Source organism: Lathamus discolor, chromosome 3 (genome assembly GCF_037157495.1).
Source record: "Lathamus discolor isolate bLatDis1 chromosome 3, bLatDis1.hap1, whole genome shotgun sequence".
NCBI classification, from domain to species: domain Eukaryota; kingdom Metazoa; phylum Chordata; class Aves; order Psittaciformes; family Psittacidae; genus Lathamus; species Lathamus discolor.
Genome location: NC_088886.1, coordinates 140,103,085 through 140,128,114, shown reverse-complemented (window position 1 = coordinate 140,128,114; position 25,030 = coordinate 140,103,085). Strand labels below are relative to the sequence as shown.

The 25,030-nt window shown below is 38.8% G+C and overlaps 1 protein-coding gene across 1 annotated transcript in view; it reads left to right on the top strand.

Annotated features, from left to right (window-relative positions):
- The window catches only part of LOC136011298 (VPS10 domain-containing receptor SorCS1-like), a 295,003-nt gene that overhangs the window by 175,879 nt on the left and 94,094 nt on the right, over positions 1-25,030 (top strand). Inside the window, exon 5 of the mRNA XM_065672946.1 lies at positions 14,556-14,629. Within this exon, the coding sequence (XP_065529018.1) occupies positions 14,556-14,629 (74 nt within the window). The remainder of the gene's footprint in view (positions 1-14,555; positions 14,630-25,030) is intronic.

Below are 25,030 nucleotides of genomic sequence, written 5' to 3'. Positions count from 1 at the left end.
TTTGAGAAATGGCAGATTTACTGGCATTTTGATATTTTGAGTAAAACTGGAAAAAGACCAAAACAATTTCTTGAGCTCCCAACAGGGGTAAAAGAGTGAAATATCTTGGCGTCTAGTATATAAGCCTTTATACAAAGGAGTTTAGTGCTCTCTGTTTTACATATGATGAATCTATGAGAATCTGAATCAACGTTCAATTGCTCAGGCTGAATTGCTCAGGTTATACGTTAATGTAAATATCAACATTAATGTTTGAATTCCACAGTGTTTTCTGTCTGTGTATATGAATTCATTTTACAAACATTAAACAACTAATTTTCCTCTAGCCTACTTTAGGCTTTTTTTTTTACTATTACTGTAAGCCTGAGAAAATAAAGGCAAAAGTAAAGCTAAATAAGTAGGTAAGGTCACAAAATGATCTTATGGGAATTTTTGGACTAGAAGTTAAGCCTGTGCTTTAAACTCAAAAACAGTATCTTTCCAGGACTCTAGCTTAATAGCCTTCCCAACTATGAGAAATGCTTGCCTAATTCTTCTTGTAGAGTCAATTGCACGTAATGTTTTTCATTTACCCCTCTCAGAGCATTTTGTGGTTTTTTATAATATGATTGTAAGCTGTTCAGAGGAAGGTGCAGATTAAATTTCTGGATGTTTAGTATGTAATTAGAAGAGGTCAAAATGTTTCATTTCCCTTGTGGCTGTTGAATTCTCTGGGCTTATATGAAGCTGAACAGAATCTGGTCACTGCTGTCTTTTAGGACCCATTGGAATGAAAGTTGTTGCGTATTAGGAAATTTATTACACGAAGATCAATTAAACTTTCACTGGCAAATTTGTCAAATAAAAGTAGGATATAGTAGAATATAAATTTCAGCTGTTGTGGTATTCAGCACTCAGGAAATAATTTTGAATTAGAGTCCATACAGCTAATGCTCATCTAATTTATGGAGAAGGCTACCAGCACATATATTGTCACCATTCCATAGGAAACTCACACTCTTCCATAGAATCCTAAAAACCAGTTCATTACTGTAGTTGCAAGAGAAAAATCACTTAGCACAAGGTCTGTAGATCTGTAGCAACTAACTCTAAAATAGAATTTAAAAAGTACTCTGTATGGGTATGAGTCACAGGCCTGGTTTCTACTTTAGAGGCTAATGGGTACATTTTCTGACTTGAATAAGCTTTGGTCAAGAACCGTAGAGGGTAACTATCAGGCAAAGGGTATTAATCAGCTTGGACTAAATTAAATGTAACTTGAACTAAGGGTCAAGTTCAGCCTGTGGCTAAGTGTAAATGACTCCCATTGGTTTCATGCTTGTATATCCAAAGGTAGAATTTTCTCAGAGTAATTAAGAGGTCCTGCAGGTATTTTGATAATTGCAATGGGACCTGTTGGGTAGTTTGGAACAAATGACACTACCATTTGCTATTTCTTGGTCTCATACTAAGGCCATACGTAGAGAATTTACTTCTTGGATTCCAGGCACTGTGTGCATGCTAAGAGTCACACAAGGAAGGAAGGGGAATGTATCTCCTTGACAAGGACTTTACGTTTTTATATCACTGACTTTAATGCCACTGATTGAAGAGGTTGTGAAGGTTTTGTTAGTGGGGGCCGTAAGGAGTAAGTTGGATTTTGACCAGTTAGTATTGTTGCAGTAATTCAATTTTGCTGTTGACAGCCAGGAGGGAGGTGAGAATCAAACAGAAAATACATTCACATGCTTCTAGCAAGTCACATCATTGCTGTCATCCAATTGCATCTTGTCAATGCAGCAGGTGGGACCAGGAAAATCAGGTGGTGAATAGAGCAAGAGCTATAGAGAAAGGAATCACACTGTGTTTGGATTGTTTGGTTCTCAGTTGTTCATCCAATTCAGGACTGATGAGGGCAAACCCAATAGTCAGTGTATCCCCTTCATTGGTTATTTGTAATGAGCAGGAAATGGGTCATATAGCATCATCCCTTAATTTCATCACAGCCCACTGAGTCTGTCAGTATAAGTACTATAGATCATCTTTTGTGTAGTTGAATACAGATTTACTCAATGGTAGGGAAATCTGTGTTAACTGAAGTAATTTTATGTCCCAGTTTCTTGGGTGTTGGGTATGTGGGAATGTTGTAATGACTGGGGTTCAGCTGATGAGCAACAACTCATTAAGCTTCAGTAAATCCATTCCTTTGTTCACATCTCTCTCCCCCATGTCTCTGCCTTGGGCAGCAGACTTGAATTACCACTACTGACAGACCAGTCCCTTATTCAGTCATGACTTTTTCCTGCCAGTGTTGAGAAAAAAAGAGCATCAAACCTTCTGCCAACTGCACTAATTGCTTCATGATTGCACTCACTGTTCTGGCTTAAAGTACAGTTGTTACATGGTTGATTCTTACCACATAATTGCAGAACTGCTGCATGCTCCTCCATTTTCTGTGTAAGGGGAGTTACAAATCAGAAAACTTCAGACACAGTATGACATTGCTTGTGAAGCAAGAGCTTGTTGGAGGTCTTGTACATGTGAGCTCTCATGGATTTAATCAGCATGCTTGTAGGATGAGGGGCTGTATTTTATGGGATTATTGCTTATGCATTGCCATCTAATCTTCAAAAATGGTTTGCTGTGTAATCAGAGGGTGGGATGTAAGAGCCCCTGCTTCATGTGGATATATCTTCTGCATTCAGATGGGTCAGACACACAGAGGAATGGGTAGCAATCAGCCATGAATAACAGAGCTACTTGGAGAGACAAAATACAGGTGAAATTGGGAAATACAAGTCAGATGGGCAAAATGCAGGGTTGTAATTGCTCAGTTCAGGAATAAATGTGCAGAGGCACTCAAGCACTGAAAGGCAGAAAGAGAGGCTGAAAAAACAGGTTTCAAATGGAGTTGCTGTTGCTTCTCCTCTCTTATTTTAAATGAACTCTTGTAAAGTAAGCTACCTCAGACTAAAGGAGCTCTGTCAATGCAGCAATAATAAATTAAGAGGTTTACATTTCCTTTTTTTTTTTTACTTCCTTTTTTTTTTCCCTTTCATTTTGGCCTCTCCCAGGTTTGTGATTCCACCTGTCTACATTTATTTACTGTGAATGGTATGGTGGAGATGAGTGAGTGAAGGACTGATACTTGGCTGTATAGCTGAAGTTTAGCAAATCAGGATTTTGTTGCTTGTGGGACAGCTTATCTTCTGTCATCAGGCCATGTCATGTTCAGTTTCTTACAGTAAAGGAGGTCCACTCCTCATGCATTCAAGTGGAAAAGAAAGGTGTTCTCACCTAAAGGTTGATAGAGTAACCACTTCGAATAGAGATAACGATGCATACTGCCACAGGATGTCTGTGTGAGAGAACAGGCCAACTCCTAAAAATACGTTCAGCGCCATCTGTCCATGTGTTTGGCCTAATGGTGTGTTTGACAGGAAAGTATCTGCCATAGAGATAGCCAGTATTTACTCTTCAAGATGTGATGGACTATTCTTGATGCACTTCATAATCCTAAAAACTCTCATTTCACTGCATTAGGATCTAACTTTGAGGGTCACCCTCTTTGGAAAAGGGTAGGAGCAAGACCTCCTGAAGTTCCTTTGAACCTAAATTATTCTGTTTCTATTAACACCCTCTCAGTTTCAGTGGTAACAGTCACTGAGTACATAGACCAGAGAAGGGGGAATAAAATCCAGATTTATTTTATCAGAAATTGCATCATAGCTTTTTTAAAAAAAAAAAATGCTGTTAACATGAGGTGACATAATTTTAGGGTGTTGATTTTTTTTTTTTTCCCCACACTGCTTACAACATTTAGAGGATTATTCATGTGGACTACTGTTAGCTGAGGGAGGCTAATCCCATCTAAAATTAATGGAGAGGGAAAAAGCTGCTCTAGTGGTAAGCATTAGCCACTTTGAATCATCCTCTAGAAAATATGATCTCTTTTGACAGACTACAGACACAACCAGGGAGCTAGTCTGCAGGAAGCTGACATTAGCCTATGTGAATAACTCCCCCTTTCCCAACGGCATTATTCCTGCAACTGTCTGCACTATTTGTGTTAATATTTGCGGCACCGCTAATCAACCAAGCCAGTTTTCCAGCAGACTTAATTTTCTTTGACGCATATGGTTGAAGTTGAAAAATAATAAGGAATTTGCATGTTAAAAGTTGTTTGTCCCAGCCTTTGCAATGTTGCACTTTCTTCATGAATTTAGATAGCCTGTCTGGGTTACCAGCACTTGTGCCAGGGATGGTAAGGGCCTTCCACACAAAGGCCTTATGAGCTCTTGTCCCTTTTCTTAAGACTTTCCATGTGGCATGTTTCTAACAAGCAAACAGCCATGCACAGAAATATCCATGCTTGTAGGTAGGGCTTTGCATGCCATTTGTGTGAAGGCCTTAAGCACAGACACTTGATGGGCATCCTGATAACACATCTTGCACACAACTCTTCATGAATATGCCTTGTTATCTCTAGGCATACTGCATTTGGTGTCAGCGAGCATTCTGAAAGTGAACAAGGAAAGGACACCAGAACTATTCATCTGGCTGTTACTTGATTAGTTTTCCTTCTTTCTTCTCAGACCATCAGTTCACCAACATTGTCTCAGTAAGAATAATGATGTCAGATGGTTGTTGCCTTTTTTTTTTTTAACGGGCCAAAGCCTGTATACAAACTGTGTCATGAAATATGCTTTCCTAGACTACCTGTCAGTCTTTTACATAATACATAAGCATAATATGCTGGGGCAACAATTTAAAATAGAGAATCGAATTAAAAGTGGGAATAATCTCTAACATTCTTCCCTCCTCTAATAAGTAATAAAAAGTAAAAAGAAAAAATCAACTAGCAGAGCCCAGTGGCAGCCTGGCAGTCTAAAGAAGAAGATATATTTCTGGGCAAAGAGTGTGATCAGTGAACAGAAGGAAAGACTCTCAAGCAGTAATCACTGTGCTCTTTACCACTGACTCACTCATCTTTAGGCAAATCAATATGTTCTTGCTTATCCATCTGTATAAATATCAGCCCTCTGTACCCCTAGAGAACTTGTTCTTTTGCTGCTTTGGAATCCTTGGATGAATTCTTACAGCTACGAGTAGATCTGTCGTTTCTCTGCAAGATTTTACTGTGCTCTACATAACTCTGGTTTTCCTACTTCCATGGGAAAAAATTACTTTTTTCCTTTCCATCGGAGCTGAAGATTTCATTGGATTCAGAAAAGAAATGTACTCTGTATCACTGGGTGTACCACTGATCCCTGTGGTGTTAAGCTCCATTCACTTTTCTGTGGATGATTCACCTTTCCTTTCTCTGTCTGTCATTTGTTTTGGCTGTACTCTCCAACGTGTCTCCAGTTTCTTATTATACAAAGTGCTGTCAACACTAAATTCACTTGGAGACATAGGTTTTAATATAGTGCAAAAGATAAACAATAATAATTTATTTTTAAATTTAAAGCTATGCTTGTGTGAAATTTCTGACACTTTGCCCTAAATTCTGCTGTAATAAGTCTTGTCTGTTCTGTCTCATTCTAATACAGAATGACAGAATGGTTGGAGTTGGAAGGGACCGCTGTAGATCATCTAGTCCAAGCCCCCTGCTATAGCAGACTGATATAGAGCAGGTTGCGTAGAATCACAGCAAGGCACCACCTCTCTGGGCAACCTATTCCAATTCTCAGTCACTCTCAAAATAAAGAAGTTTTCCTCATAATCAGTTGGAACTTCTGTGTTTCAGTCTGTGCTCATTGTCCCTTATCCTGTTGCTGGGCATCACTGAGGAGTCTGGCTCCATCCTCTTGACACCTGCCTCTAAGGCATTTGTATGCATTAATGAGATTCCCTCTCAGTCTTTTCCAGACTAAACAGGCCTAGCTCTCTCAGCTTTTCCTCATAAGAGGAATGTTCCAGCCCTTTTCATAGTTCTATGATCCAGTTTTCAAACACAACTGCATCTGTTTAGTGCAATTATCTAAGCAGTTATTAACCTACCTCGTAAAGTTAATAACAGAAAACAAGTTCAGGATACCCTGTTACCTGTTATACAGAGAGAGTATTTTTTAACAGAGAATAGAATTAGCCTTCAGGACAGTATACTAAGTGGAGTGGTAAATTCATCAGCCCTTGGACTTGTGATTGGATGTCTATCCAAATGATAAAATCTCATTAAGCCATCAGTTGTTGGCCTGAATAATTCTCTTTACTGCTTGAGTTACTAGTAAAGATTCTGCAGCATCTGTTAGGATGAGAACAGACAGCTGATACTAGTGGCTCTTTCTGGCTTTATATATGCCAGGCAGATTCCTTTGAATATCTGCTGGTAAAAATGTGTTTCCAGTCACTTTTTTAATATGGGAGTTTAATGCACTGGAGACATCATGCTAATGCAGCTACTTGCAAGCTGCCACAAAACCAGAACACCAGCTGATGTGGCTCATATCTGACAATGTGTGAGGAGTTATTGAGGGATAGGTAGGAAGAAAGCTGAAGGTCATCTCCAGGATGCTTTGATCTGATGAACATGCACAAAAGAAAATGCTGTGTTACAACAATTCTGAGCAAGTCTATGTGAGAGTAGTGTGTAGTTCATCAGCAAAAGCAGACAGAGCTGCAGACCTCACTGGTGTTTGAATGTGTGAGCTCTCACTGTTGAGAGCAGCAGTTATCTGAAAGCTTTATCACTCTGATGTGTTTCCAACAGCATTCAATAAACACTGATTATTGGGTAACCTGATTGATGACTTCTACGTGGCTTGATTAATGCATTGCTGCAAATTAAAATGTTCAAAGTCTATGCAGTGTCCTGTGAACTTCAGTGTTTCAAGGATGTTTAAGCATGTAAACACTGGAACTTGTAATTACATCATAGCATTCTGTTCTGCTAAATTCAGTATTGGAAGAGAATAGCCTGGTAGGTGTCTCTTCTAGATGAAGAATAGTGTGATTCAGGGAATAGCAGTATACCTCCCACCATTTGACTGCTCAAAATAAGAATTGCCCTGCGCAGTAATTTTTATTCAGTATAAATGAATAGGGATAAGAAGAACAACTTCATTTCAAATTTGGCCTCTTCAGAAAGAGTTGTCTTCACCCAGTTTGACTCTGTTATGTTTTAGTTAAAGCTAAACTGTGCTTTGGGAGTGTTGTGTTCTTTAGTGAAGTTGAGATAAATTAAAAAAAAAAAAAAAGATACTCAAGATGAAGAAAAAGTGATCTCTCAAATTCTATACATGGTTCATCCGGAAAAAAAATATAATCTGTGTCTTAGGTACACTGTTGTCTTGGGGATTTTTGTCCTTTCAAATTTTATTTGAAAGCATGAGAGTGAAACCTGATGAATGTTAGTCATCTCATAGAAACACCAGGAAGTGTAAGAGGCAAGAAGTCAGCATATGTGAATAAACTATCAGGAGGATAGGCCAGTAGGAACCTTCTCAGGGAATTAGAGGTGGACTTGAATCAAACCCTGTGCTTTCGAAGATGCTCTGAGCTATTTTTCCTGTCGTATGTGGGGTTTTTTAGGTCAATACTGTAGTGTAGGTTGGATTGCTTTGGTCAGATCTGTGTCCAAGAAAGACGAGTGGGGCTTTCATGGAAGCTAGAGGAGAAAGGAAGAAAACTTTTGTGAATATAAGAATACCAAAGTTGGTAAATGCAATTAACGTATAAGCTTAGATTCAATGCCGTATTCCATCATAACTTGTTTAGGGCAAATAAGTAAAAAAAAAAATAATGGGAACTACTTGCTTGCTCAAATTATCTCCTTTGTGTCGCTTCCAGCATGCAATTTAAATCACCTTTTCTTTAACCAGATTCTGAATTTCCATATGCATAATGTTTTTTGCATAAGATGAAATCAGTGTATAAAACTGAAGATCCTCATCAGCATAGGAAGCACATGGAGCTACCATGTGATTTAAGATCACGATGTGAAGAAGCATCAGAACCAAATATAACCCGTTCCCTGTCCCCCTGAGCTGCAAGGGGGGCGGAGGTAGAGGAATTGGGTGTCAAGTTAATTCTGCGAAGAAGGGAGGAGTGGAAGGAAGGTGGTTTGAGATTTGGTTTTATTTCTCATTACCCTACTCTGATTTGATTGGTAATAAATTAAGCTAATTTCCCAAAGTTGAGTCTGTTTTTCCCGTGATGGCAATTGATGAATGATCTCCCAGTCCTATATCAACCCACAAGCCTTTTGTTGTATTTTCTCATCCTTGTCTAGTTGAAGAGGGAAAAGATAAATCAGATTTGGTAGGCACCTGGCATCCAGTCAGGGTCAGCCAACCTCAGTAACCTTGCTTTCAAAGTCAGATTTTAAATGAGGAAATGTTTCATAGATGTAAATGACACATAGATTATTTTATGTGTAAGTTTTTGGTATGGTGAGCTTGCTAAGTATGCAGGTAGCAGAGTTACCCACTGGCTCTGGGGAGTACTGAGCTTGTCAGAACTGGGGAGTAATCATAGAATCATAGAATAGTTAGGGTTGGAAAGGACCTCAAGATCATCTAGTTCCAACCCCCCTTCCATGGGCAGGGACACCTCACACTAAACCATCCCACCCAAGGCTCTGTCCAACCTAGCCTTGAACACCGCCAGGGAAGGAGCATTCATAACTTCCTTGGGCAATCCGTTCCACTGCCTCACCACCCTTACAGTAAAGAACTTCCTCCTTATATCTAATCTAAATTTCCCCTGTTTAAGTTTTAACCTGTTACCCCTTGTCCTGTGACTACAGTCCCTGATGAAGAGTCCCTCCCCAGCATACTTACAGGTACCCTTCAGATACTGGAAAGCTCTAACGGGGATTGCTCTCTTTAAGACAAGTATGCATTTACTAGCAACATCTGGTTGCTGCCATGCTTTCTTACCCATTACATTCAACAGCCACATAAACAATTCAACTGCCTCATAAGAACCAGATTTTTGACTGTGAAAATCCAGTGTTTGTAAGGGAAACAAGTGGTGCACAGTACGATTTTATGAAGGTGCTTGTCCAGGTGAAATACTTTATGAAAATGTTATAGCTCATTTTGTTTGTTCTAAAGATGTGGGTTTATGTCAGGAGATCTCAACTTCATAATTCAGTCAAACCAGGATAGACAAGCAGGGGTCTGTAGGTCATAATCTTATACCTTCAGTTATTACATGAGAATGAATCAAATTTATGTGATGCCTAGGGAATATCAGGCCCTCAAAGATCATATTTTAGCTAGTTTTGGAGCTTTTAAAATGAATATAGACTAATATTAAAATACAAAGCAAAATAAGACTGCCAGTAAATTAAAAAGAGATGAGTCCTCAGTGTGATTTGGTTTAGCTCCATAAAAGTGAGTGAAGGTCTGATGGTTTATAGCAATTGTGACTCCTACACAATCCCTTTAGGAGAGGTGTTTTAAGGATGAGTCTGTATATTATACATTCATGTTTCTCTAGTTTTTCAGTGGAAATATGCAATGTTTCACTGTAAAATGGTGAGAAGATTGTGCTTTTTACAGTTTTTGTTAGAGTTATTGCTCACCAGGGTGTGTCCATTGGAAAAACTATTGAAGGTGTTGATTACCTTCTGTATCCTTTTTTTGATAGCCCAGTGCTATAAGATATGTGTTAGACATATATATGCTTTATATATATATAAAATACAAGTTGAAACAAACTTCACTGATATTAATGCTGGTGTTCAAATGTGATAGTACTTCAGAGACTTATAAAACAAGACATTGATGAACAACAAAAAGAATGTAATCAATGGTATCTAAATGTTCTCTGAGTCCTGTGAATTATTGAAAGCTGGGTTTGAAGCCAGTGTAATGTGGGAATCTTACGGCAGAACCATTGTTTTGTCTTATCAAGCATTTCCAACAGTAGCCACCTTGTTCCAGAGGGAAGTATAAAACTCCTAGATTGCTATGCTGCTTTGTGGATGAAACACAAAACTGTTAGAAATATGGGAAAATCATCTAACTTCCACCGTTTTGAATAGTGGAACCTTTTACTGAAGTGTCTGTTGTAGGGAAAATTTGTCCTTACACTTATCTGCACTCACATTTGTACTCCTACCTCCTTGTATTTGTAATAGCTCTTGAGAGCCCCAGCAATCTTTATGTTGGGTAAACATATGCTATAATAAATGATTTCTACTCTAAAGAGCTTAAAAATCTGATTGAAGGGAATATGTGTAGGAGGTACAATACATGGGTACACTAGGAAAGAATAAACTAGATCTAGTCAAATGATTGAAGGGGACAGAGATCTTTTGCAGTTGTAAACTAGCACACAGTACATTATGATAAGTGTTCATTCTATGCAATACAAGCCAGAAGGGCAAAGAAATATATATGGCAGAATGCATTTAGACCGATTTGGAAAATAGAGGGGTCTGCAAAACTAAGATCTTTAGAACTTTCTGCTTTGAGAGATTTTCCAGAGCTGAAGTGAAGAAAAAAAATAGAGTTCTTTTTCCTTTTTCCTAGTACGCACTTTCCCTTTTAGAAGCAGTGTTTCAGTCTAGATCAGTTGTAGTCAAATAAAATTCTAATTATTCTTAATGAAACATTTTGGAAAAGCATAATTCTTTCTCCCTACATTGTCTGGAATTTAGGTTTGGGTTTGTTTTGTTTGTTTTTTTTTAATAGTGCTGCTGTCAAACAAAAACTGAAAAAAGCCCATCACATTTGTCTAATTTCTGTTAAATATTTTATTTTCTCTCAGAATTTATATTTACATCTTCTTCCTCTTCATCAAATGCTTTGGTTTTTTAACTACAGAGATTTCTAAAATATTTTATTTTGCATCTGTATTTTAATTGGTTTATATGAAAGTTATCCTTAGATTAAAACCAATGTTTTTTGTTTTAAAAAATGTCTACTTATTAAAGAATGTTTTGACTATCTCAAATTGAAAATGTGATCAATGAATAGAGCCCAAAATGCAAAAAGAAAAAAGAAAATCTAAAATTCGTGCTGGAAAGATGAGGAAATTAGAAGGGAAAGAGAACTGCATCCTGCTGTTTCTCAGATATCCCAACGTAATTTAAGGTGAAGCTTACGCTATCACTATTAAATAAATACAGGAGCAGCTCTTACATTTCTCACACAGTTTGGAAAACAAATAACAGGGATGGTGAGTAATATATGTATATGGTTTGGGGTAGGTAAGGAAAGTTTTCAGGTGTCAGTTTTCCCTACTCCAGAAGGTAATTGTGTCATGTTGTGAGAAAGCTCTTTCTATAGCTGGAGGATTGTCTTGCAGTTCTGAGGGTTCACTTGACTCTCTGCTTAGCCTCGGAAGGTATTTGTAACAACTCAGAAGATACTTGGGACAGCCTTTCCTTTTCCCTCGTATTTCTGTGTTCCCACATAAAAGAAGTAGGTGGTATGTTTCTACTTCACAGAATATTAGGATTTTTAAAAGCAAAACAAAGCAAAACCAGACTGTTAATGATTTTTAAGTACTTGGGTATTGCATAGGAAAATAGGCTGCATGCACGAGTCTGTCACAAGAAGTCCCAGGAGGGAAGGGGGCTTTTATAATAACAACAAAATATGATGCTAGGTTTAAAAAATATCCATACAAGCACTATAATTGCTAAATGGGGAAAAATAATCCCAGCTGTATCATAACTGATACTTGAGAAAAGCCTAGCCTCCAAATATTGCTTTGTATCTGGTCCAACTGAATAAACTCAGTCTAAATTGAATAATATTTGGAATAAAATATCTGAAAAAAATCCTGCAAAGTATTTTTTTTCCTTTTTTGTCCAGGTTGACACATAAGGTGGGGAATTTCCCCCTTGATAAATGTACCTTTATGCTTCTTGTGCTGCTGTGAGTCATTAAAGACTGAGATTGGTGCTGAGATAATGGCAAAGGAGGAAACCCCTTCTAAAGCCTGGTTTTTAAACTGTCTCATCATCAAAGACAATGAAAGCTTTGGGCGTAGTTTCCCAGGGAGCTGATATTTCCCTTTGAGAACTGTTACCTTTTCTCATGTGCTGTCTCCAGCTCTCTGGGCACTGGCTTCTAATTTGAGGCCAATCCTGACAGGAGAATTACTATATCCGTTTCCTCCCTTTGAAACAAAAAGTCTTGCATTTCTCCACTTTCTGCCTGAGTCACGTCTCATTCAGGGCACACACTAAATGAAATCAGGGCTGTCTGGGTTCTGTGCAGCATCACAGCTTCTGTTCTGCTGGAGGAGTTGTTGTATGCGCCAGGTGAACAGCCCCTCTGAAAAGCCGTGCAGAAAGAACAGGGCAGAGAAAGCAGTGGCAAGGGGGCCCTTCAGCCATCTGGCGCTGTGGGCATGGAGCAGGATGCTACACAAGCACAGGGAAGGTTTTTGCAGGCTGTAATTAATTCATCCTGGATACTGGTACTATCAGTAGCAAACTCAGAGAGGGAATAACCTGTTGAAAGTTGTGCTCAGGGAAGCTAGACATGGTATAGAGTGGGGGATACAAAACACGAAATCCAAGATCTTCTGTGGTGACTTCAGCTATCTGAACATCGGTATCCCTGGAAAGCTTACATCCTACACATCCCTGGTCTGGAAACACAGAAGCTTTTACTGAGTTGTTTGGATTGCTCCCTATTCTTAATCAAAGGATGATCTGAGTCTTATTAAAACTTAAATTACTCTATGTCAAAAACATATTACTTAGCATGGAAGAAACTACTTTCCCATGAAAGGGAAAACATTGCCATTGGAGAGAGAGATTGACAATAGCTTATTGTTATTATGTTTTTATTTTTGCAGCAATTACAGAAGCAGGTCTAAAAAAATGAATTTTGAATTTGAAGGGGGAAAATACCTCCTGTAATGGTAAAGTTCTCAATTAGGTCACCTAAAAGCACTTTATAAAAGTCATTGTTAAATGTTCCAAAAGATTTTCTTTAATTTTCAAAAAGGAAAGCTTTTCCTTAGTTGTAGTTAGTGTCTCCTAAAGTTCCAAATAGAAATATGTTTAGAATCTTCTACTTAAGGTACAATAATAGACTCATCACTGTAGTTTTGAAATTGTATGCATTTCTATCCACAAAGCTAAACAGTTTTTCCTTTTCTTACCCTCATTATCTTCTATTCCCTCTGTCTTCTTCCATCTCTCTTCTATGATGGTGTTCAAGAGAAAGGGAGATGAGAAAGAGAGGTGAATTTCATATTTTAAAGTAGATTTTAACATATGCCAGTCTGCTGTTTACCCAAAAGCTGTTGTAATTGGTTTCTCCGTGTCCTTCCAAGATTTTACAGCAGGGAAGCTGAGGCATATAGGGGTTTGTGTTGGGAATGTAATGCAGAATAAGAAGTAAATCTCAAGGTTTCTTACATCCCGGTCTCATCAACACAAAGCTTTTAAATCACCTTCTTTCCTTCTCAGTCGTTCTCATAGGCATTCTCTTCCCTGCCGATCCACTGCCACTACTGGTTCCAAAAATATTTGTCAAGGTTGGCACATAAAGATTCAGATTGTTTGCATTTTATGCAAGAACCCTGAAGTGGTCTCATGAAAATGCAGATTGCCCTTCAAAAAAGGGGTCCAACATCTTCTTTGCCAGAAAAGGGTACTGACCAAATCTGTCAAGCAAGGGAGGGAGGGGAAATCAGATGAATCTGCAAGAAAAGTTTAGGGCTGACTGCCTCAAAGTGCTTCCATATGAGAAATTTGAAGTTAAATGAAGCAAAAGAAAGAGCCCAGGTGATCCTTCCTTCTACTATCCTTCTGAGAATTACCTGATGGCAGCATTTATGGAGACCAGCTGTTTGTAAGTGCTCTATAACAGTAACATTTGTATATCATTCCACAAAGACATGTCAAAGTATTTATAGTACCTGTAACATGCCTTTTTGCTGACCTTTCTCAGCCTGGTTTGGTATTTATTATGGAAAGATTTTCTGAAATGATTGATGTATTTGGATATTGTTTGTGTAACCAGACTAGGAGAATGGTGTCATGTTGTTTGCAGAAGGACAGGAGCAAAGGGAGAATAGCTGGTTTCCATGGTACAAGTAACTAGTGCTATTTAAACTTATTCAGAACTGCAAGAGAAATTTGGACATGTTAGAGCATCTCTTTTGTGCCAGATCAAATAAGCTCTCTAGGGATAGCTTCTGGTAACTAGAAAGAAAATAGCCTTCTAGCATAGTATCAAGGAAGGCCATCTGTTGTCAGAGCTATGCTAGTATATCAAAATGCTGTGTTATGCTTTACACTTGGTGTCCAACACAAGTTTAAAAAAGTAAAAGGCAGCCTTCCCACACCCCATGACGTTGTTACATGGGAGTACTGTGAATATCTAGATGATCAGTTTTCTGTCATGGCAGGTTGTTGGGTGTACAGTGATCCCTCAGGTAATGCCAGTCGTGTCCCATGTCACACAGCTCAGTATTGCCGCTGCCAATAAAAACCAGGATAGACACTTTTCAGCTGCCCCAGGTATGTCCCTTTGAGACTGGAGGACATAAAAGTCCAAGTCACTATCTCAGAAGTGATACAGGCTTCTTTGGATTAATTTCTCTATTATCTTTCAGGTTTACTGTGATTTATGACTGTTTGTTTTTGTCTTCAGTTATTCAGCTCAGTGGAGTTTGGCAGAAGATGGCTGCTTCTTCATGAGCAAGTTGCACCAAACAGATTCTACTGGTAAGAGCAAAAATGTCTTCCTCATTTCCTAGGCACAGCTTCCTTATACATACAGAGATGTTGAAAAGGGGGCTTGAAGTCAGTATGGCTGAATGCAGTCTGCACTGGTGATTTGTTGAGGTTAATTTAGAACTGGTATGAAAGTGGCATTATTCCTCCTGTAATGTACAGCACTTGAAAATGAGTCTTTGATCTAAAGATGATGCACAACTGAAAAATACTGAACAGTAGTCTTGCCATGTGTAAGAGTGGGACGTCTTTCAGTGGCTGGTGTTATGCTTTTAACCACTGTTAGACCCACTTCAGTCCTTGAAAGTGAGCAAGTCAATGACCATTGAACTAGGCACTACAGTTCTTCATTATGAGCTTAAATCACTCTGCAGTATTGCTTCTAAGCAGCAGTGCAAGATTTCCCAGTCAGACTTCAAGCTGTATGAATCAGCTGTGTGTAAGTTCTTGCTGAATCTTTGAATGTCAGTCATTTACAGCAACGGCAAAATGTTTGCAAATTTTATGCCAAAGTTACCTTAAAGAAATATCATAGCTTTTTGTCACTGATGCAAGCTTAACTCTTTCTGCATTAACTTCTGCTATACAGTTTACATCTAAATTCACTTAGGGACATATTCTACATGAATATGACAGAATCTGAGCATCTCACAATTTTTAATATGGGGATATCTGTAATGGATGATTTGACTACAGATTCAAACACTTGTAGAGGTCACAACCACTGTACAATAACTTTGAATGTAGGTACAAACTTTATTCTGCAGTTCTTTACTACTAGCAAGTTTCTTTGTATTTTGAGTCTTGCCTCCTTCAGTTTCAATCATCAGAGACCTACCCAGTGATTCAGGCGTACTGAGCCTCTTCTCATGATTCTGATTGCAGACAGATCTCTTTGCATTTGCTTTCCATAGCAGTGATTTGCATACCCAGTGTGAAGCTCTGTAACCATGCTTGCAGTAAAATACGTATCTGAAACACCTCCATGCTGTCACTCAGTAGCAATTAGTGTAACTTTGACTAATGTGGAAAAGAAAGCTGGGGAAGGAAAGAAACATTGGACTGCAAATGTGGTTGTCATATTCTAAATAAACAATAAGTTTTATTTTTTTATATTTCAATTTACTCCTCTTTTAGCTTACACTGGTGTAAATCTGTGACACTTCTCATCAGCTCTTTATTGAGGCGGCAGTCCACCTGTGAGGAGAAGTTGGTACTTGTCCTATGAATCTGTCCTTTGAAAGAGACCCCCATGGTAGCTTCTAAACTCTAAGTTTGTTCCAAACCCACAGGTTTTGAATATGTAAATATTCAGGAGTGGTTCAGTTAAATATTTTCTTTCAGTTTATGAAAGAAATAAGAGGTCTAGATCAAATTTACTTCTGAAGTTGAATTTGTATTTGGTCTGCAAAGGATATACCAGAGATTTTGTTTACTGCTTCTGCCTTTAAATCCTTTTCTCAGAACATTTGTTAGCTGAAGCTTTTGCAAACTAAATTCCATTTTTAACTTAAAGCTTTGTTTGTGTGAGTATCTGCATAGACAGGCACGTATGTATTTCTGTTACTCCCTATTCTTTCACGAAGGACTCCTATCAGGATTTCAAAATGTCAGATGTAAACACACAGCCCCACACAACACTTGTTGTTTTTTTTTTTCCTGGGCTAATAAGAATAGAAAGTCCTAGAAATCCGGGGACCCAGTCTTTGAGCCATCCAACTAAATTGTACTCACTGAAGAGGGTCAGAGAGCTGGAAAGAATGCCCCTATTCCTGGTTTCCTATCTCCTGCACAGCACTCCAAGCCTTTGAAAGTTTCCCATCATTACTTACAGTTGTGAACTGAGCTGATGCCTGCAATAAGAATAATGATGAAAATGATAATTTTCCCTTTCCATGGAGTTCAAACTTTGAAGGCCTCTTAGAACCTAAAACATAAGAGAATTTGGGCTTGGAGTTTCAAAGGCAAAGAGTAAGATGAAACGATGTTCCAACCACCTATCTAATTCCCTACAGCCATAAACAAAACATGAAACTGCAAGTCTGTATTTTCACCTTGAACAAAAGGTCCCTTGAATAACACACCTCAGTATAAGCTAGACTGTACTTCTGCTGTCAAAAGTAAAAATCATACAACTTGTGGAGACAGTTGCACCTCATTCTGGCTTATTAATTATGATCATCATCACCTTAGAAAATAAATACTGCTACTTACAATGATATGGACACTGTCCTCAAAGCCATCCATAGTAGGAAATAGAGCTGTGCATGTGTAATTGAGAATATGTATACAAGAGATAGCAACACTGGACTTTTCTATGTGTTTCCATTTCTGTGCAGCCAAGTAAGTACCTGAACACAAAACAAGAACTGAAGCACTGAATCAGAAGGGCAGCCCTTTGCACTCAGAGCCTGGCCACTGCTGGCTCCCCATGCAAGAGAAGCAATAAAGACTGGAACGTAAGAGGGTGCAGTTGTGTAGTTGAAATCCAGACTTCTACAGCAACATCTGTCTAGCCAGTGCTGATGTACAAGTTAGGTAGAGACTTGCTCGGTGTCCTGTGGTTGGTTTGTTGTTGCTTTTGTTTGTTTTTAATTGGCTTGGAAATATGCAGAGTCTAATCAACCTAAAAAGTGAGAAGACTGACTTTACTTCTAAAGATTAGAAATTAATAGAGAAGGAAAATGTCCTGAAGTCACAACTTTCCAAAGAAGGCAGACTGTGGGTATCCTGTTGCTGGTGCTTTCTTTAAATCAAATTGATTTGAAGGGATAAACCAGGACAAAGCTGCTGTTTCCTAGAGAATGAGGCCTATATGCTGATACCTAAGAAAGGCTGAAGAGTTGCTTTAATACACACTGCTTCCAGGACTTTCTAAACCGGGACTTTTCTAAGATCAGGAAGACACAAAGCAAAGCCTTTGACATCTGTCCTCCTGGAGGATGCATTTACTTAACGCTGCTTCTTTTGACAGGGAAGGAACATCTGGAAGACTTTAAAGACTTTTAAATGGATTTGAATGACTGATGAAAGCAAAGATGCATTTTCCCAATTGCTCACTGGCATTTTAATTGGCATTTTTACTCTGTCATGTGGTCTTGTAAATAGTTTGTGGGTCACTCTTCTGTTTGCAAATAAATACCATTGAACTTGCCAGTTTTAGTCTTGAGAAGGTTCTGCCTAGAAATGCTGAGAAGCTGCAGTGTCTTTTACAGCTACATTTCTTGCATCTGTTTCCAAGATAATTTTCTTCTTTATTCATTTATTTTTGGCTGCTTTGCGAAACACTCTTTCCTGCTACCACCCCAGGGAAATTTAAACCCCTAAAGAACAACATTAAAGCAATCTGCTGATGCTTACTGCATAACTCTGAGAAAATATTCTGCGTAGAGGTAACACAGCTCCTTATAGTTCATATGTATTTTGTACTCTTGTATCTCTGTTTCATGAAGAGGAGTCATTAGTATGAAAACAGAGTATTTGCTTATTGAGTGCTTCCCTGTTCCTCCCTTTTCATTCTTCCACCTCATTCATTCTTCTTGAGCTCTAAGTGATGTCCTGACATCCACACTTGTGGTGAAGATGATAGTAATGTCACTTTGTGGAGGAAGATATCAGATGGATAATGAGCAGATCAACCTTTTAAATAAGTGACTACAGTTTTTTCTTATCTAAAAAAAATCGCAAAAAACCTCAACAAAACAACCCAAACCAAAGCAAAACCAAAACAAAACAAAAGGAGGGAGGGAAAAAGGATCCGTAATTCTCTATCTCATTAAGAGGTTGTACGGACATGTGTGCTTAGCAGGTTTTAGTGATGGCTACTGTATACACTTGAGACTTCTAATTGTTATAGTTCAGGTACTCTACCAGACCTTTTTTGCATAAACTAGGTATGTGTGTTATACCAAGGAAAGCGTAAACCAAAGAATCAATTGTATGCTATGTATCTGATGGAAACATAAAAGAATCCACACTGCATACAGCCCCAAGGCACTGCAGTTCTGCGCTGTATCAACAGTTTTCATGTTTTTTATTATTTCTTTGGCAGGTTCTGGAGATTTTGGTGTTAAATGTACTGTGACAGGAAAATGTGTGAAAATTATCAAGGTACTTAGTAATTCTGGAACTGTGCCCTATGAAAATACCCTAATTACTAGGAAGGACCATTCCAAGCACTAATAGTTCAGCAGGGTAGAATGGAAGCAGCAAGTTAACATGGGTTATGCTGATAGCACAGTGCTTACTAATGTAGCTGGCATTAGGGGAGGAGAATGCAGTAGATGTTAGTTAGAAGAGTTGGATAAATGCTTTATCTAAATAATTTTGAGTTTATGTTTGTGATACTTGATGATTCTCCACATACATTATGGTGGTATTTGCTTGCAAATATGCTGGTTTGTAGCAAATACAAATGTGAACACAATTGGTGAATCAGTCATTTTGGGAATTACTTTACTTTTTCTTGCTTTTTTTAAGGGGTCCAGCTGTCTAGCCAAAGTTCAATAGTGATACCCTTCTGACTTGCAAATCCAAACATTCGTGACCAGTAGTTCCAAAAAACCATTCAAAGTGCATATAGTTCAATGCGGTCAAAGTATGTATGCAGAAAATGCTCATTAAAATGTAGATTTTTATTCTGGTCCTCAGATTAAGTCATGCCTTGAGACATGAATTATTTTCTGGCAGTCAGTAAGTCAACATGTCACAATTAGAGCAGGTGCTAAAGAAAATAAAAATAAAAGGTTAAAAAGCTTATTAAAATGTCTACAAAATATTATGGGGGAGGGAGGGTGTTAGTGAAAATTATACGTTTTCTGAATAGATTCTCAGCTAATTCTGATCATAACCTAGCCTTGAAAAATTTGGGGGGGAATAAAGCCAAATGATAAAAATGTCTTAAAAACTAGCATAGGTTCAAAGAAAAGCCCAGCCGGTAAATATTATTGCCAAGCTATAATCATTAACTGTATCAGTGCTATTTATTTTCTTGTTGTCGTTACTTATTTGGGTGTTGCATCCAGATGAGTGAGTAGGAGAAATACAAAAGCAATAGCACTCCATACTTTGAGCAGATCAGAGAGCTGTAATGATCAGAGGGCTGGAGTACCTCTCCAATGAAGACAGGCTGAAAGGGTTGGGGTTGTTCAGCCTGGAGGAGAGAAGGCTCCAGGGAGACCTTAGAGCATCTTCCACTACCTACGGGGGGCCTCCAAGAGAGAGAGAGACTCCATTGGTGTGAAGACTGTAGTCATAGGACAAAGGTAATATTTTTAAACTTAAAGCGGGTAGGTTTATGTTAGATATAAGGAAGAAATTCTTACTGTGAGGGGTTGGTGAGATACTTGCCCAGAGAAGTACCCCATGACTGAAAGTGTTCAAAGTTAAGATGGATAGGGCTTTGAACAACCAGATGTAGTGAAAGATGTCCGAGCCCATGGCAGGGGTTGGACTAGATTATCCTTAGAAGTCTATTCCAACCAAAACCATTTTATGATTTTAAGATGACTGTCTTGATTAGATGAAATGTACAGTTCAGGGCTTTCATGTGCAACATAGTGTAATAGGCTGATTAGAAGTAAAACCATATCATACTGTATCTCATTTCCGATAGGGTCATGTGTCCATGATGTTAATGATTTCCTGAAGGAATTACAGGAGATATGTCAGTTTGGTAAGACATGTTGCTAAGTATCCACTCTGACTTTTTTTTTTCCTTTTTTACTGAGTACAAGGAGAAGAAAATGAGTGCAAACATTTTAAAAAAGCAGACGACCAACTTTTCCCCTCAAACATTACAAATATATACACACACACTGAAAGGGAGAAAAAGATAAACTGGTAAGCAGCTGGAAGGACAGATGAATAGGTATTTGTGTTACTTTTATGGGCAATGGCAAAGAAAGTTAATCTTCAGAGTAGAATTATAGAGTATATAGCTTTTCTTTTCCAGGGAATACTAGAGACCACATTTTAAAACCCCATGTTCATTGAAACATGTGAGAGAGCTGAAAATCAAGGGAAAAAAGTGTCAAAGCCCTGTTAAAAACTTCATTATACTCAAGCAGTTGTAGTGATCTGGGCGAACCATCTCCGCTCTTGTCAGATCTTGGCTTGGTGAAATTTGTATGCCTACCCAGGTGGGCTGAGGCAATTTATTTGGCATTGTATCTGGGTTGTTTACAAATGATGCTGTGTATTGCTGAAGACCTTTTAATCACTGTAGGGCAACTGCTGGAGGCTGACAGGGAAGATGCCAGTCAAAGGGCACTGTGACAGCCTGTCCAGAAAATCATCCACTTGATACGCAAGGCATACCCAATGCTTCAAAGTGTACTAGAAATTTAATTAAAATACAGGTATTACATAGCTTAAGTAGGGTGAAGATGGGCAAATCACAGGGGACCCAGGACAGTTTTCAGGAGATCTGAATTAAGCAGCTGACTGATAGGGAATAGCAAAAGTAGTGAATTTTGCTTGTTTTCCATATGAATTTTTTTCTGAATTGAACACCACATTTGCTTCTGGTTTGGCTCTGGGAGAAAGACTGAAGGTCTGAGCCTCTATAACACAGGCTGCTATTATCTTGATAATATATTTAGACAGCTTCATGGCTGCCGGTTTAAAGATACAAATGAACTGCAGCAAGCAACGCTGCCAGGGACCAGAGTGAAGAACAAATCTACAACTGTGCCTTTCCTTGACCCTTACCATGCTGCTACTGCTAACATTTCTGGTGGTGAGTAACGCATATCAGAGCACTTTGCCACTAGTCAGTGCCTCTGACATTTACTGTTTTCGTACCAGAAAGGTCAGTGTCACATCCTGCCCAGCCAGGGTGCAAGGAAGCATACTCTCAGTTGCCAGTGTTCACTAAATATCCCACTGGCTTTTCAATGGATTTAGTGAAAACCTCTGGTTACAGTTCTCAGCTGGACCCTGATGTCGCTCTACCTGTTTGGTACAAACAAAGGCTCTCAGATTTATTTTGGGAATTAAGATTTTATGCCTGTCTGGATTCCAAAGATACAAACTTGCCAGCCCCATGGGGGTCAGCAAGGACAGAAAAAACACTTGCAGCATCCTCTTTTTGTTGCTATTAAAAACTCGTTTAGAATCTTTGGATTTGTGATAAGTTTTAGTTCTTAAGAAATCGAGATCCAAAATACACATCTTTATTCCCTGGACAAGGCTGAGAAAATTGCCCAAAGTCACACACAGAGGCTGATAGCCCTCTGGTCCTCTGAGTCTGTAATAACCAGATCCTCTGGTCCCAGTAGTCCCTTGAGAGAACATGTCACTCATAATCAAATCAAGATTTGCCGCAGCAAAATATAACTCCTCAGTCCCACATCCTTAGCTTGGCAGGGTTCCACCATGCATGAGAATAAGCCTTCTCTACCTTGTTAGGTTATCATGGGGACTAAAGATGGGGTTAGAATAGTAACTTGAACGTTTTCCTGGAGGTCATAACTGAGTAGAATCTCGACCATTTACATGGCTCTTCCCCCTTCTCCCCTTATAGTTTTATCCTCCAGTAACATGTTATAGAAACACTGCAAAGATCTGATAAAACCTGTCTTTCCCTGTACTTATTCTGGCACAGGGAAACTGGTGATGATTCCGGTACAGTGTTACCCAAGCTTGCTGCTTGTAAACAATAGAGCTGACTTTAGGCTATTTAGATCCGTGTTGCTTATAAATGCAATGCCAGTATCCTGTGCTGCATGGAATGACTAATTGGAGTCTGTGATGGCTTGGGACCCTTTGCACTGTATTACTCTGAATGGGAGAAAAACACCTCTTACCTCCCTTTATCCTCAAGCCTTAATGTAGTGGGTGCATATGGTTTTGCATATCCACAGATTTTATTATTAGCATTTTCTGAAAGGTTTAGGTAGACAGAAAAAACAAGATTGACTGAAATGAGCTTTGCAGTGCAAAACAAATTTTCATAACAAAAGTATTAGATTCTTGAGGTAATTGCAGAGACAATGTTGTCATTGAAATAAAAGTAAAGGTGTGACAATAATTTTTTTGGTTATACATTTCATGTATATAGAATTTGTCAAATGCTTCAATCCTGTTTATGTTGACTAAATTGTGTCCCTACCCATGGCAGGGGGATTTGAACTAGGTGATCTTTAAGGTCCTTTACAAACCAAAACATTCTGTGATTCACTTGAATAAGCCTTTCTGTACTGAGAGGCCCTAGTCTGATGGTTGCATAAGTTGGTGTGTTTTGGTTTTCCTTATTCACTAGATTTATCTCAAAAAAATCATCCAGAGATATTTCATAAATAAGTGAAGACTCCCATGAGTTTCAATGTCAATCTCATCCACTTCCCCCCATTTAAGATCTGCAGAAATAGGCAAGCATCTGGATACCAGCTTCAAAATCGTGTTTTGAGGGCTAGTCCATAGCAGAAGCTGCAGTGCTATGCAGTATGTCCGGAACACGGAACATGTCAGTCTTCAGAAGGCATTGGACTAAGCAGCTGATTTCTCCATATTCACCTATAAAGGTCAGCCCTTGAGGCAGTTGCATGGTATAGTTACCTCTGGATTTGTTTATATCTATGTCAGGAAGTTTTCACTGCTGTTTTCTGTTGTATGTTTAATGAGCAGCATACTGTGTTACCAGAGTTGACTTGGCATTCTTGCTGTAATTGACTTTCTGGCCTCCTCCAGAGTGTACTGACTGGGCCACAGCACTCCAAAAGGCCAGAAACATGCATCTTAACACAGTGGGAAACCATGATCCTATTAGACTGTAACAGCAAAGCAGTAAATAAGGTAGGTTTGGTCCACTATATCAGGTAGCTGAGTTCAGGGGCTATAACTAGAGGCTGCCTTCCTCCTTCTCTCCTTTCAACCCAGTAGGATGTCTTAAGGTTCCTGCAATATATGAAAAAGAGATATAGGACATGAGGACTATCTTAAAATCAGGATTTAATCCTGGTAACTGAATTCTATCCACTTAGTTTAGATCCTCTTTATAAGAAATTCCTCCTACCCAGCATTACCAGCAATAGATACCTATATCCCCGAGAATTTGCATCAATCTATTTAAGAGGTTTAGGAATTTTCCTCTCTGGAGCATCCCACAAAGGGCTGTGGTGTTACTGCAGCAGGGGAGAAGGCTTGGTTTGCGATTGGCCTCAAAGCTGTAGGGTATGTGGACATCATGCGGTGGAAGGTTGTGGATAATCCCACTCTAGGCTTAAAAATATATGGTAAGAGTCAAAGTGACTACCCATGTCCTGGAAATCACATCACCTGTTTACCTACTTATCTATTTTAGGGTTAATAGCAGCAGCCACCAGTTTTTCTGGGTCAGTGTTGTGAGGTGGCACAACTAGAAGTTGGGCTTTACTCACAGCACTGCTATTTTTTCATCAGTTCTAGAGAAAAGGTGACAAACTGCATAAAGCATAGCACAGGATGGATTTGGCCCAGTAGCTGCCAGTTGAATTGCACAAAGTTGTATCGTTTCATCTAACTGGACAATGTGGGAAAGAATAGTGCAGAGATGTAGCAGGGAAAATCTAATTAGATTATTGCCAGGGGAGATTTATTGGCCAGATACAAAGAAATGAAATGCCGATTTATGCCTGTCTGGAATCCGGTCCTTTGTTTCTAAAACATGTCTAGATAGTATTGTTAAGAGATGTTAAAGCTAGATAGCAATCTTTACAGTGTGTTCCAGGAATAGTAAAATGTGTACAATTTCACATAATAGGGACTAAATAAACCACAAGAATTCCCTCTCACACTAAACTCCCTGGGGGCAGATTCACCGACCTCTGCAAGCAATGAAAAAGGAACGGAGAGTATCTGCAAAGTCATCATGGAGTCAATATAGTAGTAAAAGAAAAAGGATCCTGGAGGACTCTCAAGCTCTATTTCTGTCTTTACCACATAAAAACTGTGTGATCTTGGTCAAATCAATGAGGTCCCTGTGCTCTTGACTAATCAGTGGAGTTTATCTATATAGCTGAGAACAAAAAATTTTCCTCAGCCCTGCTTTCTAACTTGGTCTGCTGGTCTTGTACTTTTCCATAGGTCTTGAACAAATCAGTAGCACGCAGCGAAGGTTACTTAAAGGTTGATTGTCAAGTACTTTTGTATCTTTGGACAAAAAGCTCCTTGTTCAGTGCCATGTGTTACTATTTTTATGAATGGCAATTAGGATTTAGAGTGTTACAGAAGCATCAGTGGAATGAAAAAAATGATGCTACTGAGGACTCCGTGGACGTCATCCACTGTTGTTGTTTTCACATTGTCCTTTGAAACAAAAACCTGCTATTCAATAAGTTGGAATAACCTGTCAATTTTTAAACATGAAGTAGCACAATGTGTCCCAGAGGCAGTGGGGGAGCTGATTTTGCC